We start from the raw sequence: 17,171 nt of genomic DNA on the forward strand, positions 1-17,171 counted from the left end.
CTTGCTTCTGTGTGGGGGGGGGGGGGGTGAATATATATATATATATATATATATATATATATATATATATATCTTTATAACAATTTAGCTAGGTGTAAAATTAAACGGATTTGATTATTCTTGAAAAACTTAATTTTATTAATGAAGCTGAAATTACTGTAATTTATGAGATGTCATTTGTTTGTATAAAATATTTAAATTAAATTGAATTTGTGATTGTTCGACTTATTGTTTTGTTTTCCATTTCTTTATATATATATATATATATATATATATATATATATATATATATATATATATATATATATATATATATATATATATATATATACATATATATATATATATATATATATATATATATACATATATATATATATAGTCTTCACCCACAAACAAGATCTGTCGGAGCCCATCTTCTGCCAAAGCTAGAAGCACAGAGACACAGAAAGGGATAAGATAGATCTTGTCGAAAACCTTATCTTACTCTGTTAATCGTCCCCACAAGTGTGTGAGGCACAGTTGACCTTGGTGGGATTTAAACAACTGATAATGCAAAGATCCGGAACAATTACTGCAAAACAATCTATCCAACACTAAAAACCGGGAAACCAGCCCCATGAGTCTATTTGATCCGGGAAGGATCTTTATCCTTTTAATCCTACATATATTATCATTATTATGAATAATAATAATAATAATAATAATAATAATAATAATAATTAACAGAAGCAACAAAGTGACTCAAAGGCCGAGAATTTCGTGCATAGGCACGAAACTCTCGTCCCTTCAGTTACTCTGTTACTTCAGCTAAATATTAATATAAAAATATACATACATATACGCATATTTTAAGTTTTATTTTTCCCTTTTGCATCACCAAAGCTTTATATCATCTCTTATGTTTAAAACAAAGCAACACAATTTTGCACTTAGGAGACACAAAGGAATACTCTCCTACAATGTACTTAGTGTGCGTATTGTTGTTATATTGCGGATCAGCCTTGATGAAGGCTATTTATAATCGAAGACATTCCGACCGTGACATATCTTCTGACATGTATAATCTCAGACCATATATTCCAACATGGTTTCATTGATATTTTACTGTTATTTCCAGCAGATCGTACTTTCACGTCGATGATTACTCATTTAGTGCTTTTGTTATCCTTTAACCATATGTTTGCCTTAATCGATCATGTTAATGTCAAAGATGTTCTACTACTGATCATTCCATCTTGAGGAAAATCTTGCTACAATTTCTGGCAAGTGGATCTCATTCCATACCCAAGTCATATACATACCGTAGATGCTAAGTTCGTCATTATGTGTAAATTAAAGACTTCCATAATAGTGTGGCGTTGTCAATGATTATGGTAATGAGCTACTTCGTAAACAATGGTGCCCCACAAAGATACATTGGCTCAAAAGAGCGATCGCTATGGAATATTAAAATTAGCTTTGAGAGAAACATTCATACGACAGAAAAAAACGGAAATACTTACCTCCATCTTGACTTTAGCCTCATCTGCACCTTCGAACGATCTGCATTAGCAAAAAAACAAAAATAGATATTGAAAGCTTTATTAATTAAATAAAATTCAATCACTGAATAATAATCTATTATTATATTACTATTTTTATTTCGTCTACACCATTTTAGGCGATGAATAGAGTTGAGGAAGCGGAGATACTCTGTTATCTCGGGTTAAAATTAATTTAAAAAATGTTGAAGCAAACAAAATATTCTAACGTCTAGACCTAGACAGATTCTGTAGCAAGATATAGTGAAATATAAAATAAATCTACTGAAGAGTGTATCACCCGATAACAAAGGGTTGTTCTAGTGTGAGAATGAAATATGAATAAATAAATAAACATGAAGTAAATGAAGTGAATGAAGAAGAAATAGATTATAAGTTCAAACGAGAAAACTTTGTGAATTAATAAGTCAAGATTAATAAAAAAAAATATATTAATTTAAATCTTAGACTATGAGGAAAAATACAAAATTAAAACAATATTTTCCTATGAAAAAGAAAGTAAAATTACTTCAATTCATAAGATATATATAACATACATTTATTAGTAAAAAGGAGTTAGCTTGCTATAGAAAAATAAAGATAATTTATGAATTACTTAATTTCTACCAACACAACACAAGAATACAAGCAGTAACTATCAAATGATTAAAATTTCTGCTACATTACGTCAATCAATACACTTTCCAAGCATTCTCTAAGCATATTTTATTCTGATGCACTATTTATATATGTAAGTATTTTCCTCTATATGTCTCTCTCTATATGCCAGTATATACGAGTGTATTATCATCACACACATAAATGCAGACACAGATGTACAGACAGACATATGTGAATGTGTATGCATACACACAGGGCAAGATGGATAAATGTATAAAGTTGTGCGAAAAGAGTTTCTCTCTTAGAGACAATGTTCTATTTTGTAAATAGAAAAACATTTACTTGGTTATAGTGTGTACTTTATGCAATTTATTCACAAAGATGTGTGTCTAGCAACCAGATTGCAAAATTGTCCGAAATGCATATTTTTCTGCTTCAGAGTTGTTTGAAATTTATCACGTAATTTTCGTTAATTCTCTATTTCAAACTGTTTGTGAGACTTCATATAAGAAGTGTCATAACTGATTTCCTGAAACACAGGCACACAGTATTCTGAGCTTAGAATTTGTTTACATTAATGAACTTGTTGCTCAAGTTAACATAGATGTGAGGCACTCCATAATATATCTTATGTAATATGCCTGTTCATCAAAGTATAAATTTATATTTACAAAGCATGTCTCAAGAATCCTTGGTTAATAATTATTTTATTGGTTTCTATCGTCTCCACTTACAAACATTTAGTACGACTCTATTTCAAAGAAGAACGTTTTATGTTGGTTTTTCCTTCTGCTAATTATCTACCTTTAAAGATAAATATACAGTAACAACAATTTGTTATGCAACAGATAATTTTACAATCCTAAAGATTGTGAGTGATTAGATGAATACAAGTGTAAACTTGATGAATTCAAGAATTTGAGTAAATCTATCTTAGTGAATGTATTATAAGCATAGAGTCAATATTTATATTGGTAAAGAACGTTAAAATTCTTTGAGCATGTAACATTAGAATCTATATTGATTTTAAACTATTTAAAAGTATAGTATAAATATTACTTTGTGCACCATTGAGTGCTACGGAGCCACTCGCTTTCTTATGTGTTGGACACTAGTTCGGTTTTCAGCCCATCTGTTTCAATTTAATGTGCACCAAAAGTGTTGTGTCGACGCCCCCAGACGACGAAGTAGGCTAGCCCAATACGTAGATATAGAAGGAGAAGTCTAGACGTCGAAGTAGTTGAGTAGAGGTCATCCGAACGTGTGATATAGCAAAAAGACTATATGTTTCGACCGAAGCCGGCATTCTACAGAAAGCTGACATCTGCTTGAATGAATTACTTCCGATACTACATAAAAATAAAGTCTTTGATGGCGACTCTACGACTCATTTGGGTTTTACATAACATTCAAATTGTCACAGAATATGAGACCTAAGTTCAGCGCTACACATTGTCTATAACAAATATTCTTTGGGTCATAACGGTCCAGCTGCAAACTTTAAATAGGTATCATGAATAGATTCGAATCAAAGCTGCAAGTACTGGGAGGAGCATAGGCAAAGAGTATTTCGTTCACTTTTAATGTTAATTTCAAGTTATCTTATTTACTTTAGTAAAACAACACCAGTGTGTTTTCCCATAATATACTTTGAAATTTGAAAGGATAACTAGTATTGTCGTAACGATATCTCAGATATTTTTGCAGTTGGGAAAATAAACCAAATAGTGAAATAAATATTATCTCTTTACCATAGACACATTCTATTTGATTCTTTAGAATATACGTGATATATGATTTTTTTCTGAAATAGAAATCTAATTTTTCAGTCATAACTTGTGTGGTTTACTATAACTGATTTTCTTTTAAAGTCCTAAAACTAAGCATTCGATTTAAACACTAACTACAAAATCACTGCAGATAGTTTTTGTTTTTAGTTTTTTCATTCTACATGTGTATTCATAGGCTACAAAAAAAACAAGAAAAAACACAACACCTGGAAATAAAACCAAACTCAGACTATCTACAACTACATATGCAAATATTTAACACAAAAATAGGAATGAAACAATTTTAATTGAAAGTTGGTGGGCGGAAAAAAGATAAGCAAGGATGAATAGAGAAAAGTCGGACATGTTTTCTCTATGTCTACAAACTACATTTTGTAGTAATCAGTCTAAAAAAAAGTCGAACTTACGATCCGGTTCCCTCATCGCCACCAGTTGATCTGTAAATAAACACAACTATTATATTCAGCAACAGTAACAATAACAAAACAGCGAGAACAAGAGATACATCAGCAACATTAAACAATACTAAAAGCAACATTTAACTCTAATAATATCTGCAAAATAATGCGAAAAACCTACGACAGAGGTACGGTTTTCAGTTCCATAGACTTTCGTGTTTTTTGGGTTTTTTTTCTTTTGTAGAATAGATATTTCATATTCATGAAGTTCATCCAAAAACCATAACGAATAATAATAGTATAAATGAAATAAAATACAAGTAAGCAACTTGTGAAAAATATTTCTTGATGAAGTCGCATTAGTGGTTGTAAAGTAACATCCAAATTCTATAACGCAGCGTTAATTTCAAATTGTATATTTGGATAATTCCTTATTCAAGATACTAATCTTTTATTACCTTATCTTTTGTTATTAATATTTTTCATCAATTTTTTCTTGTTTTGTTTGAAATTTTGATTTTTCTTTTTGCTTTATTCTGTTGATATTTGAATTTTTTTAACTTCTTTTTGTGCTTTTTGAGGTTTTTCTTTTATTTTCTTGATTTTGTTAACTATCTTTTTCAAAATAACTCGTGACGATGTAAATAAATAAGTAAATAAATAAAATCTGTTTATCTCAAGTACATGACAAAAGAAGAACTATACAAACGACCTAACTATCTTTGTGTCAATTTGTATATATTTTCTGTGGCTTTAAAGCACATTCTTTGCTTATGTTTTTTGGGGGTTTTTTTTGTATTTTCTTTTGTAGCCTTCAACCTCATTACTCTAACTAAGCATGATTCAGTTCCATCTAAAATTCACCCTCGTTATCTCAAAGTTTGCGACAACGTCTATGACATGAATAGAAATGAAAAGAAATAAGTAGGAAAATAAAATGACCAATATAAGTTACATTATACTTTGTCGAGAAAATAATTTTTCTGGTGTGTAAATGAATCTAGACAAGCAAAACAAAGAATATATATACGAAAAAGGAAAATAAGCATAAAGAGAAATCTTAAGTACAGAAAATGAGTGATATAATTAGTCTTGAACAGAATTACTAAGATTGCTAGAAAGAGTCTGTATCTATACATACATACACACATATATATATATATATATATATATATAAACATTTAGACATTTTATAAAATTCTAAAGGAAATGATTAAGAGAGGGTGAAAAGTAAAGACAAAAATAAATTCAACAAAATTAAGATTTTAAGATACATTATTCAGGTTAACATGCAGCATCCATCTAGATAAAAAAGAAATAAAAGTAAAGTAAATAGAAAGTTATATAAAGACTAAAATCTACGACTGAAAGAGAAACGATTTTAAAATAGACAGATTTGCAACAAAGGTAGATAATCATACTTCAAGAACATTTCTTTCTATACTCATGAACTTGAGCCAACTTATATACAAGTTGGTTAATTTTTCTCACTGTACTTCTATAAGGATAATTTAGTACGGTTTGAACGAAATCATCTTAAAGCCAAATCAGTAGAATTTTAGATATATGAAATTCTATAAAAACGTAATACAAAGAAGAAAAAAGGCTAAAAATAGCCGTCTCGTTTGATTTATTGTCGCTTTTATTGATATCCTGTGTATTTATTTTCTCTTAAGTTTCTTATAAAACTTAGTCTATCTACATTGCTTTACATTCTATAATGCCAACAACAATGACAACTGTTTTCTAATTTCCATTCTTAGTTACGATTGATATCACAACTATAGTTGACTGACAGAATCGGTAGAGTACCAGTGTGTCCCCTCAAAATTCTTTGAGGTATTTTAATATTTCCGTTTCCCTTACTTTTCTATATTCTGAGTTCAAATCCCTCTGTGGATGGTTTAGTCTTCCAACCATTTGGATTGGATAAAATGAGCATCAATCGAGTATTCATATTGATTTACTCGAGTGTGGCTGTCTTCGAACTATTAGCCTTGTGCCAGTGTTCTGAAAATATTATTACTATATTATCTCAGTGAACTTCTGCATAAGCAGTTATTTTATTAAAGTACCACGTAAGCGTTGGGCTATTTTGGTTTCTTTGTAATTTCACTAGGACAAGAGTGGAAGAATCAAGAGTGTTTTATGTGCCCACGATATATAGACACTTAAAAAACAATAGTGGAAGACATGATGCATGCTGAAATCAAATCATGTTGGATTGCAACGGATGACTACATATTAGAGTTACTTAAATTATTGGCTCGATTGTAACTATCATAAGTGGAATAAATCACAGGTAGTATTTCCTAAATAAATACAATTTTTCCTCGGCATACTGTTGACTGTTATTCAAACTTGCATGATATTCTACAAAGATATAGGAATTATGAGACATTATAAAATCTTTTTCAAGTATTCAGCTATGATTTTTATGATGAGTGTTTCTCAGCCAATAAAAATATTTTTCTGTTAATTTTCACAGCAGCTCTTGAAGTGCAATTTCCCTTTGATAAAATATTTTTTTTTTCATTAGAAAGTGTGTAAAAGAATAATTTTGCGTTCAAAGAAGAATCAATTTTTTATTGATAATTAAAGCATAAAACAGAAAGTGAAACTATCAACTTGAGAAAAAATAGTGTTTTCATGCATCCTGAGAATGATGAATATAAGAACGAAATGAAAGGTGAATCAGATTTGAAATTAAATGAAAATTGCTTCTTGTGATAATATTACAATGAACAGAGTATTAATAGTGGTAATTACGCTACTAAAATTTGTGATGGTGGCTGTAATCATAAAGTAATAAAAACTTGGTGTTTTTTCCATTTTGCTTCAAAAACAAAAATAAGCCATGAAATTAGGAAAGGTGAAATACTCCTTGTGGTAATGACAGAAGTGCACTTAAAGACCTAATAAAGACATGCTATACGGATTAGCAAAAAGAGAAACTTATATGTGCATCCGTAAAACTAGAAATATGCACATAATACATACATCTATATATACATGACATATCAGACGAGAGAATAAGTGAGGGAGTTTAACAGATAGATAATGCAGATGAAATAAAAAGAGGATATTGATAAATGGTTGGATAGCTATATAGGTATACAAGTAAATGAAGTTAAAGAGAGAGAAAGGAAAACAGACAGACCAATTAAACCAGTGGTTCTTTAACTGCCAGCTATCAAACTCCACCAAAACGTTGCTACGATTAATCCTGCACTTTGTCAGTGAGAAGACAAACTAAAATATTTATCTATATAGCCCTACGTTCTTCGCCATGTTGTTGGATAAATTTAAGCTGTTTGAAACCATTTTCATTCTATTATGCATTGCAATTTCTTCGTCAAGTTTCCAATCTTCACAGTCCCCACAAGAGAGCTTGCATGCCTTGCTATAAGGAACTCTCAATGAGATAATCGGGGGCAACGAGATCCAAAAAGAAATTACATTATATACACTATATAAATAGCTTCAATAAGTTGTATCTCTCGTATATTTACCATTATTTCTTCTCCTGTAGGTATGGTTATTTGATATCTACTCTGGTGATAAGCATCCTACTACTGTCTGTATAATATTAAATAGGCCAATGAGTTGGGATCTCAAGAGATCGATTGACAAACTAGAATTAGCAAGCGAACAAATTTCCACTAAACCCACAGTCTGAAAGGAAGAAGAAATAAGTCAGAACTTGTATGGCTTTGATTAAAGCTGAGTTTGAGCAGAAATAAACAAAAGTTTTACATCAGTAAAATGTAAAAGGATATATTGACTAAAAGGAAGTGGATTACTTAAGAACTGTACAGCGATTTACCTGGCGAGAATCTTTCGTTTAATATAAATAACGATAAGAAGAAGGATGAAAGAAGAAGAAAAAGAAAAATGAAGGCAGAATGATGAACGAAAGAAGGGGTAAATGTGAGATGAAAGAACAACAATATGGTGGTGAAATGAATGTATGAAGGCAAAATTTCTTGTTAAAAAGAGTGATAACTAAATAACTTAATGTAACAATAACAATAAACTTACTCAGTGCTAGGATCTTCGGTTGTATCTCTACAAATTAAGGAATTAACTTTCGTACAAAAATTATCAGGACACCATAAACAATAACAAAAATTCCATTGGGATTACATGTGACATCAACAACAGTAAAAAACAATTTCTTGCTACAACAAATTTATGATAGGAAGCGCAAAGTATGAAACTGTATAGTATTTTTGTATTTCGTAGAATTCATAATTATATGGGCGAGAATTAGGGTTGTGTGGTTAAGATGCATAATGGGTTTTCTTGAAGTAGTTTCTGCTGTAGCATTGGAAAACCTATGATCTGAGCGTACAGTTTAGTGTTGTGTGTATTCATATATCTAGAGAGAGAGAAAGAGAGGAATAGATAGATAGATAGATAGATAGATAGATAGATAGATAGATAGGATAGGATAGCCTTTTATACATATAAATATATCCATATATATATATATATATATATATATATATATATGTATTAGAGAGAGAGAGAGAGAGAGAGAGAGAGAGAGAGAGAGAGAGAGAGAGAGTTTGAGTAAAAGTAGTATCACTAGATATCATAAAACAATTTTTAATTTTTTAATTTCTGGTAAACCTGTATATATGGATGTTGTAATGAAGAGGAAATTTATTTTTACTATTGTAATAAAGTGAATAACAAGAAAATTAGGTCAATGATAAAGATTATAAGGACGGTTTCAGAAGCAGAAAATAGTAAAGAAGACAATGTTGACGATAGTGATAGGAGCAAACGATAATGAACCACAAGAGAATAAATAATGTGCGTACGAAAATAAGATTTATGAAAAAAAATAGAGAGAGAGAGGGGGAGAGAGAGACAGATATATAGATATTATTTGATATTAGTGCTAACTTACTCATTGCTGGGAATTTCGGTTGTCTCCCTAAAAATTAAATAATTTAAATTTTGAACACAAATTACAACCACAAAAGCATAACAACAAACACAAAAAAAATCTTATTACAATAACAACAATGACAACAAAAATTTATCCTTTTCAATTGTAGTACAATTTTTCACTGTCATAAGTCTTATATTTATAAACTTTTCGTATGGATAATAATCACCATGGTTTACATCAACTGGGACTCAAAGCTAAATTGAAATTTCAGCCCATCGGAAGCTTCCATCCTAAATTATTTTGCCAACCAGATTCAATGATAATGATGAAGTAGATTTCTAAATTTTTTCACTGCGAGGTCGATATATATCATAAAATTAACATTCCTTTTTGTGTTCGTATACTATGGATAAACATTTGAGTTCTTACTAATTATTGCATTTACTTTGCAACTCTACTGCTCTTCATATATTTCCAATATAGGCACAAAACCTCAATTTTGTCTGGTGGGTGGGATGAATAGTCGAGACTAGTGACCTCAGTTAGTGACTGGTATATTTTACCGCCACCTATTCTGAAGAGATAAACGTCTGAGTTGGCTCCGTTAAGATTTGAACTCAGAATAGAAAAGTTCGGAAGAAATGCTGCAAGGCACAAACCTAAGCCAAATTCCTAACGATTCTACCAATGCACCACCCTGGTTATTCTAATATTAATGTTTTCCGATTTAGGTATAAATACAACAGTCATGAGAAGAGGGAGTTAGTTGATTGCATATATCCAGTAGTTAAAGGGTACTTTGCTGCCCTCGGAAGGGTGAAAGCCAAATTCAACTTTGGTGTAATTTGAACACAGAACTAGAGAAAATACCAGAAGGTATTTTGCATCATCCTTTCTGCCGTTAAATTTTACTTCATTATTGTTAATTATTAATAATGCATAAATTGTGTCTGCCGTAAAGTAAACTGAAATGCATTAACTAAAAACCATCAGCAATGAGTCATTTTTATATACCAACCTGTTGTCTGGGGTCCAAGCAAAAGCAACAATTTTCTGCGATATGAAACAGCTAGAGGACCACTTAAGTGGTTAGAAATAGCAGTTAAATCCTTTCACTGTTTTTGAAAGTAATCGATAAAAGCCCTAGGTGCGCTTGGGCCTGTGTCACTAAAGGGATAGGTATGGTAAAATTACCTCTGAGAGCATGTCTTCATTGTATGTTTTCTCTATCAGAGCTGACTGGAGCTTCATAATGACAATTATGCCCCAGCGCATCAAAACACTGATTTTTTAAAATCATACTTCACGATATGAAAATATGCTTATATTCCTTAAATTTCTTATTCTTTCTCAATTCACTTCAAATAGATTTGCAAGTGAATGTCTAAAAACTCGCATATAATCTATAATCTTCTGTAAAACTGACTACCAATTAACCGGTTCGCCTATGAGGGAAACTTCGCTTCTCCAGTATGTCTACCTTGTGGTGACAATTTTATTCTTTGTAGTTTAAATGTGATATGGGTTGTTGTAGATAACAGAATCACGTTCGTCTGCAATACACAACTGATAGCAATGTGGCCGAAAACCATTGTTGGTTCTAATCACAAGAGAAAGCCAGTTGGAATTATGTGTGTGTGTGTGTGTGTGTGTGTGTGTGTGTTAAATGCAAACAACAATCTGCTACAGATTTTGATCCTTATTGCTAATGGGTCTGGTACGTATTCTGGAGCAGTTATATGGACTGCGATAAAGCAATACAGTTTTAAACGGTTTGGTCTCATAAATAAAGTTAACAGGGATTTGAGCTCATGAATCTAGAGCAAATAGATCAAAAGCTTAACCATCAACCACCTCACCTTCTGAATTTACATAAGACTGATGAACAATTTTGTCAACACCGAAATATAAACACAATCAAATGGATGAAGTTTCAAAACAAACTATACACAATTCATACTCTTACAAATATCACAAATACTACATCATATAACTGTGACATAGGGAAACACCAAAACAATGTGGTTTAGAAATTACACAATATTCAAAATTAAACATGGAAAAAATTACAGAATTTCAATATTTATTAGATTATTTTAATTTTAAAAAGGTAATCTTTTTATTTGTATTAGTAATAATCTTATATCTAACTGAAATATCTTACAACTACTAAACAGACATTTTTAAAACAGTTGAAAAGTGTAGAACAATAGGTATTAAAAACTGAAAGGTAAAAGATGAATTATCATCATGCTTTTTATTTGAATTGACAGAGCTGCTAGAAACAAGTGCGTTGAAATCATAACATTTTTGGCATTTCAGTCTGAAATTCGTAAAAGCTTGAGAAAGAGGTAATTTAAAGAACATTTACAAAAGAAAAGAAATTGCTGAAATTCCATATAAATGCCCGAGCATACCTCACCCTGTTTTCACTTGATATTTATAGATTCAAGAGAAAAACAATAGTAGCAACCTCAGTGTGATCTGAAATTTAACTCAGAGCGTAAACGATGCAACTAGCTAGAAATTGCAAGCACTCCGTATTAAATTCTTCCATTTTCGACCATCCACTGATCAATTTCCCTGTGTGTTTGGGGGGGGGGGGGGTACTTCTTTTTTTACTTTAATTTTTGCTTTTCACGTTCATAATTTGTCTAACATTATTTTCTACTAGATTTTAAATGTTTTACAAACTGCCGACAGCTAGAATGACAGTAATAGTACCAACCATGAGTTGGGATTTTGCCACCGGCAATATATTGTATCCAACAAAGATCACGAATTTCGATCTATTTCTAAGTTATGAAATCCTACGTCTACGTAATATATTAGACGAAGACTGTGCCGAAGTGTGTGTGCGTGTGTGTGTGTGTGTGTGTAACAATGCATTCCAGGAGACTACTTTGATATTCAATGAGGTCTTTTTATACTAAAGACTGCAGGGACATTCCATAGAGATAGGAAATGAGAGGTCGACATAAATAATAAAAAAAAACATTTGAAAATAAATCGTCAGGATCGCCATTTATATAACACGCTTTGAGCAAGCAAATATGAAAACGATTTTTGAAGAAAAGATGCTTCAGTGCTGAAAGTTTCGGGATTAGCATTCCTAGATGTGGAAAAGATAATCAGGTCAAACGAAAGTTTAAAACAAAAGATTTTTTTAATGAAATAGAGGAGAAAAATAAATTAAGACGAAAAGAAGATAGGATTCACAAAAAGAATTAATCCTATTTAATGAGTTGATGTTACAAAGGAAAGGAAAATATCTTAAAGGGAAATATTGTAAAAGCTATTTATGTATCATATTTAACGCATGTACACCATTAACAGGCATCAGGCTGTGGTTTTGTCTGGTAGAAAATCACTTCACAGATATGTTGTGTTAAAAACACAATAAATATTGGGGTGAACCGAACATTTTCAGCAACTCACAGGAACGCCAAACGCTTTACACTCTTCTTGGGAGCTTGTCAATGGCGTGTACTTTCCCATCGCTACGGAATTTGTAGTCAATAAAATTGTAGAGACTTCAACTGAGAGACGAAACCGCGCACACATTTTACGTACTTAGAATTTATATTAAATGATATTCTTCTCTATTTTTCTTAATTAAATTTGTTTTCCATCACAATTCCTGATATAAAAATATTAGCAGAGCCGAATGTTGTTTCAAGTTACGATAAGGTTTCAGTACATTGGGAAGCTGCTACAATAATCTTGGCTATGAAGTTGTTGCTGAGCCACAAATTATATTTGATTGAAAAGACTTGTGATGAAAACTGAAGTTCCCAACGTAACCATCCCGTCGTTTTTCTTTATCAGAGACTGCGTTATCCAATATATATCCTTTATTAAACAAATGAGAATGTAATCTGAAGAATATTAGGTTATTATTTCTAATAAGTAGAGCGGCCAAATAGAAGTTTACTAGACGGTTAATGCTTGTGCAATTGAGGTCAAATACGTGATGAGAGTGAATCGAGGATCACTAAATGGAAAATGGTTGTAGAATTGGAAAGGAACTTAAAAGAATGGTCTGGTGTGATGGTGGGGGAATATAAAACAAAAATAGTGAAAAGCAGGATAACACAGCGTTTCAGGAAAAAAAACCGATAGACTAAAATAAATGCAATAAGTTTCGAAAAATCTTACACCGGAGCAGGAGGTTCCACAACAGTCTCTCTGTATTAAAATCAAAACACATATTTAAAATTTTACATAAATGTATAAATACACACACACACACACACACACTCTCTCTCTCTCTCGTTGTTTGCTTCTCTTGGGCTTTATTGCAGAATTCAACAGGCTGATAGCAACCTTCGTGATTAACCGTAATTCAAGAAATTATTTAGCAGAGTATGTTCTAGAATTTTCTTTCAAATGCAAAGCGACTACAAGCAACTCTTGTTTATTTCTGCAGTAATAGACTAAAAGCAAATAATTCATTTTGCTGTAATAGTGATGTTGATTCAGCCCATCATTGGATCTACAGCATTGTTATAACCTTTTACTTTATGAGCTGAGATTTATCTCAGTCCCAAGTCGGTCCTGATAGAAAATTGCATTCCAAACGTAGCTTTTTTATATCAAGGAACATATCATCTCATATATCCTTTATTTAAGAAGTTAGGAATTAATTTAAAGGATATTACATTGCTTTTTTTAACAGGTCGAGTGACAAAGTAAAGTCTGGTGGTTAATGTTTGTGCAAAGAAAACTTGGCAACAGTTGTCTTGAGAATTTAACCCAGCTGAAGCCAATTATGTGACAGAAGGGAACTATGGGGTCACCAAGTGAGGAAAATGGTTGTGGAGTTGGAAAGGAATTTAAATGAGTGATCTGATGAGGGTGGGAAATTAAAAGCAAGAATAGTGAAAAGCAGGAGAAGATAAGGTGTTTCAGGAAAAAAAGAGTAGATTAAAAAATAGTGCAGTTAAGTTTCAAAAAATCTTACATCGGAGTATGTTCCTCGACAGTTTCTCTGTATTAAAATCAAAACAAATACTTAAAATGTTGTACAAATATACATATATATATATACGTACATATACATAAGTGCTCATCGTGCATTTAGAAATGCAGACACACACACATATATACAAATATACACAAAAACATACAGATGTAATATATACCACATTGAAAATACTACCACTGTTGTCTAATAACAAGACTCACCTCTATAAATACTGATTTTAATCATTTCAAATGTACTCTGAAATAATTTTTACCGTTATTAATAATTTTCTTAAATCTAATTACTTATAACAATATATTACAGGGGCTTGTACCATCAATCCTAAAATAGTTTTTAAAAAACACTTGGAATAAGTCAAACAACTTAGTCTAACAACATCAAACAAGCAATACATGAATTTATTACAAAATTATTGAAGTCTTAAAACTAACAAATTTTTATCTATTTAGTTAGATTTTTTACTTGCTATCTTCAATTTAAACCAATATAGTAACAGAAGAAACAAAAATAAACGTGAACAAAATGTACATCATTGAGTGAACAGTAATTCATTTATTCCTTGGAACAGTTCTGTTCCCTCAATAACTTAAAAGCTACAAAAGAATTTTTGAAAAGCACACGTGTGAGTGGGTGAGTCTATGTGAAGCTATGTATATGCTCCCGTTTTGGAGGCATCAGCTTTTACGCCTAGGTAATTTACAGATGCTTAACTACAATAAAATCTTACAATACAAATAAAGCGAAAAGTTAAACAGTATAATGGAGTAATAATTCATATAAACTGAAAAACAATGATAATAGGAAGGAGAAGGAGGAGGAGGATCACCATCATGCTATTTACGGGAACTGGCAAAGTTGCTTAAAAGAATTACATTTAAATCATAAATTTTTGACACATCAGTCTGGTAGAATATTTTCCTGTTTGATGGAAATAATATTCAAGATATTCCAACAAGATTTTAATTGTTTTTGTTCTCTGTTAATGTATCTTTATTTCGCCTCCTTAAAGGAATAAATAAAATTAATATTTTTTGATAATTTAAAAAATATTCGACTTCAGTTGTTATTTATCATAAAAGTGGAAACCCAAAGGTGACTGCGCAGAATTTGAACACAGAACGTAAAGGAGTACAACTGATTTAATTTTGTCAGACTTTTTACCGCTTCTGACTTCTCACAGTGCAATAGTCCATTTCTCTCTGAAACACTAAACTATTCCAATATTTTGTTTTAGATTAATTTTAATTTCTACTTCCTGCATTCATAATTTTTCTAACGCTATTTTCTATAAGTTGTTATTCATATATATTAGAACAGCATTAATTTAATATGATAGAATTAAGGAACAGAGAGCCAAAACATATGTAGTTACTACCATGTAACCAGTGTCATCATAAAGTCTAGCAACCAGTGTCTACCGTGTAACCAGTGTCATCACAAGTCCAGCAAAAGCTGTGGGTCTAAATTTATCTCCAATTTAATTGCTGTGTTGGTGTCTATCTTTAAGTTACTGTTGTGAAGTTATACAAGTTCAGTCCTGTTTCAGGAGACAGAACCATCAGCGCGCCTATATTTACTTTAATGACAAGGTGCGATAAACAGATCTATAGTTTGTGCTTACTGGTGATAGATCAGCCCTACTGTCTTATATACAGTCTTTCTTATGTGTGTCTTTATAAACTGTTGCATTGCACGAGATTACTCTGACATTGAGTTATATCCCTTTACGCCAAAGTGATTTATTGAGCCAATCGACAGAACCATACGCATACTGAAGTCGATATATTTTATTTATAAAACAGTTAGAGGTGATGCTCCATGAAGGTGATTTCCGGTGAGTAAAAGAATATGTATAAATAAAACATTCTTTCAGCATGCAAATATGGTAAAGGTTTTAAGGAAAATATGTTTCAGTGCTGAAAGTTTCAGAAGAAGCATTCCTAGATATGAAAATAAATAAATAAACGTGGTAAAAGATAATTTCAACATAAAAATGAAAATAAGGAAAAGATAGATATAAAATAAGACGAAAGGAAAAGTAGATTAACAACATACATCAATTTAAGAGATACTAATAACTGAGCTCCATATATGTCTAAGAATTTGCGACTACCTTTGCAGTGAAGCTGTAAATACGTCAACTAAGAAACGAAACTTCACACACGTTTTATGTACCTCGCATTTATATTAGGCTTATATTTATTTTTTAATTATAATCACTGACTTGAATGCTTTGTTGGCTGTATGAAGCTGATTTCATTTTTAAATTAGATTTCTAAAGCTTTGGATCAAAGTTGTTAGTGAAGTGTTTTACAGAATGTTACTTAAAATCTTCAAATATGTGCAATCATCAAATCTGCATCTAGACTTCCTGTCATCACGAAAGTTTTGCATTGCAAACTTCAGTCGCAGTTGACATTTCGTATTCTTGTGATTGTCTATTTGACAAGATAACTTGGTAGAAACTACCATTCAATCCAAGAAAAGTTTGGAAAAATACATTCACATGTATTATAACACAACATTCCCATATTTCCAGCTGGACAACTTATTACTCGTCATTGTGATCCCTGAAATAAATTATTGGTTCTGTATTCTAATATTCTTCCTCTAAATGCAAAAGAGTTTTTAAGCAATCATATTTGTTCCAGCAACAACAGAATGTGTGCTTTCCCATTCCACCATCCAGCTGGAGCATGAGTACATTAGCTGAGTGCAGATGCCTCAACTAACAATTGTATTTCAGTACATTTACAAAACTGCTACAGTATTCTAGACTAAGATATTGTTACTGAGCCACAAAAGAGACTCCGTTGAAACGATTTATGACCGACAGCGACGTTCTAAATGTAACCATCTTGTCTTAATCAGAGACTATGTTATCCAATATATATCCTTTATTAAACGAATTAGAGTGTAATTTGAAGAATATTAGTTTATTATTTCTAA

General features: G+C 31.3%; 1 protein-coding gene across 50 annotated transcripts in view; it reads right to left on the minus strand.

Annotated features, from left to right (window-relative positions):
* LOC106869507 (uncharacterized) overlaps positions 1–17,171 on the minus strand; it is a 91,473-nt gene that overhangs the window by 14,257 nt on the left and 60,045 nt on the right. For 23 of the 50 annotated variants that reach the window (XM_052969690.2, XM_089355322.1, XM_089355315.1 and 20 more), the window contains one exon: positions 1,506–1,545. In XM_052969690.2, the coding sequence (XP_052825650.1) occupies positions 1,506–1,545 (40 nt within the window). Of the gene's footprint in view, positions 1–1,505; positions 1,546–4,341; positions 4,372–13,393; positions 13,424–14,198; positions 14,226–17,171 lie in introns of all 50 variants that reach the window. The other 27 variants (XM_052969683.2, XM_089355314.1, XM_089355303.1 and 24 more) reach the window with 4 other exon arrangements.

The sequence above is a fragment of the Octopus bimaculoides genome, chromosome 7 (genome assembly GCF_046866305.1).
Source record: "Octopus bimaculoides isolate indiv1 chromosome 7, ASM4686630v1, whole genome shotgun sequence".
Classification (NCBI taxonomy): Eukaryota; Metazoa; Mollusca; class Cephalopoda; order Octopoda; family Octopodidae; genus Octopus; species Octopus bimaculoides.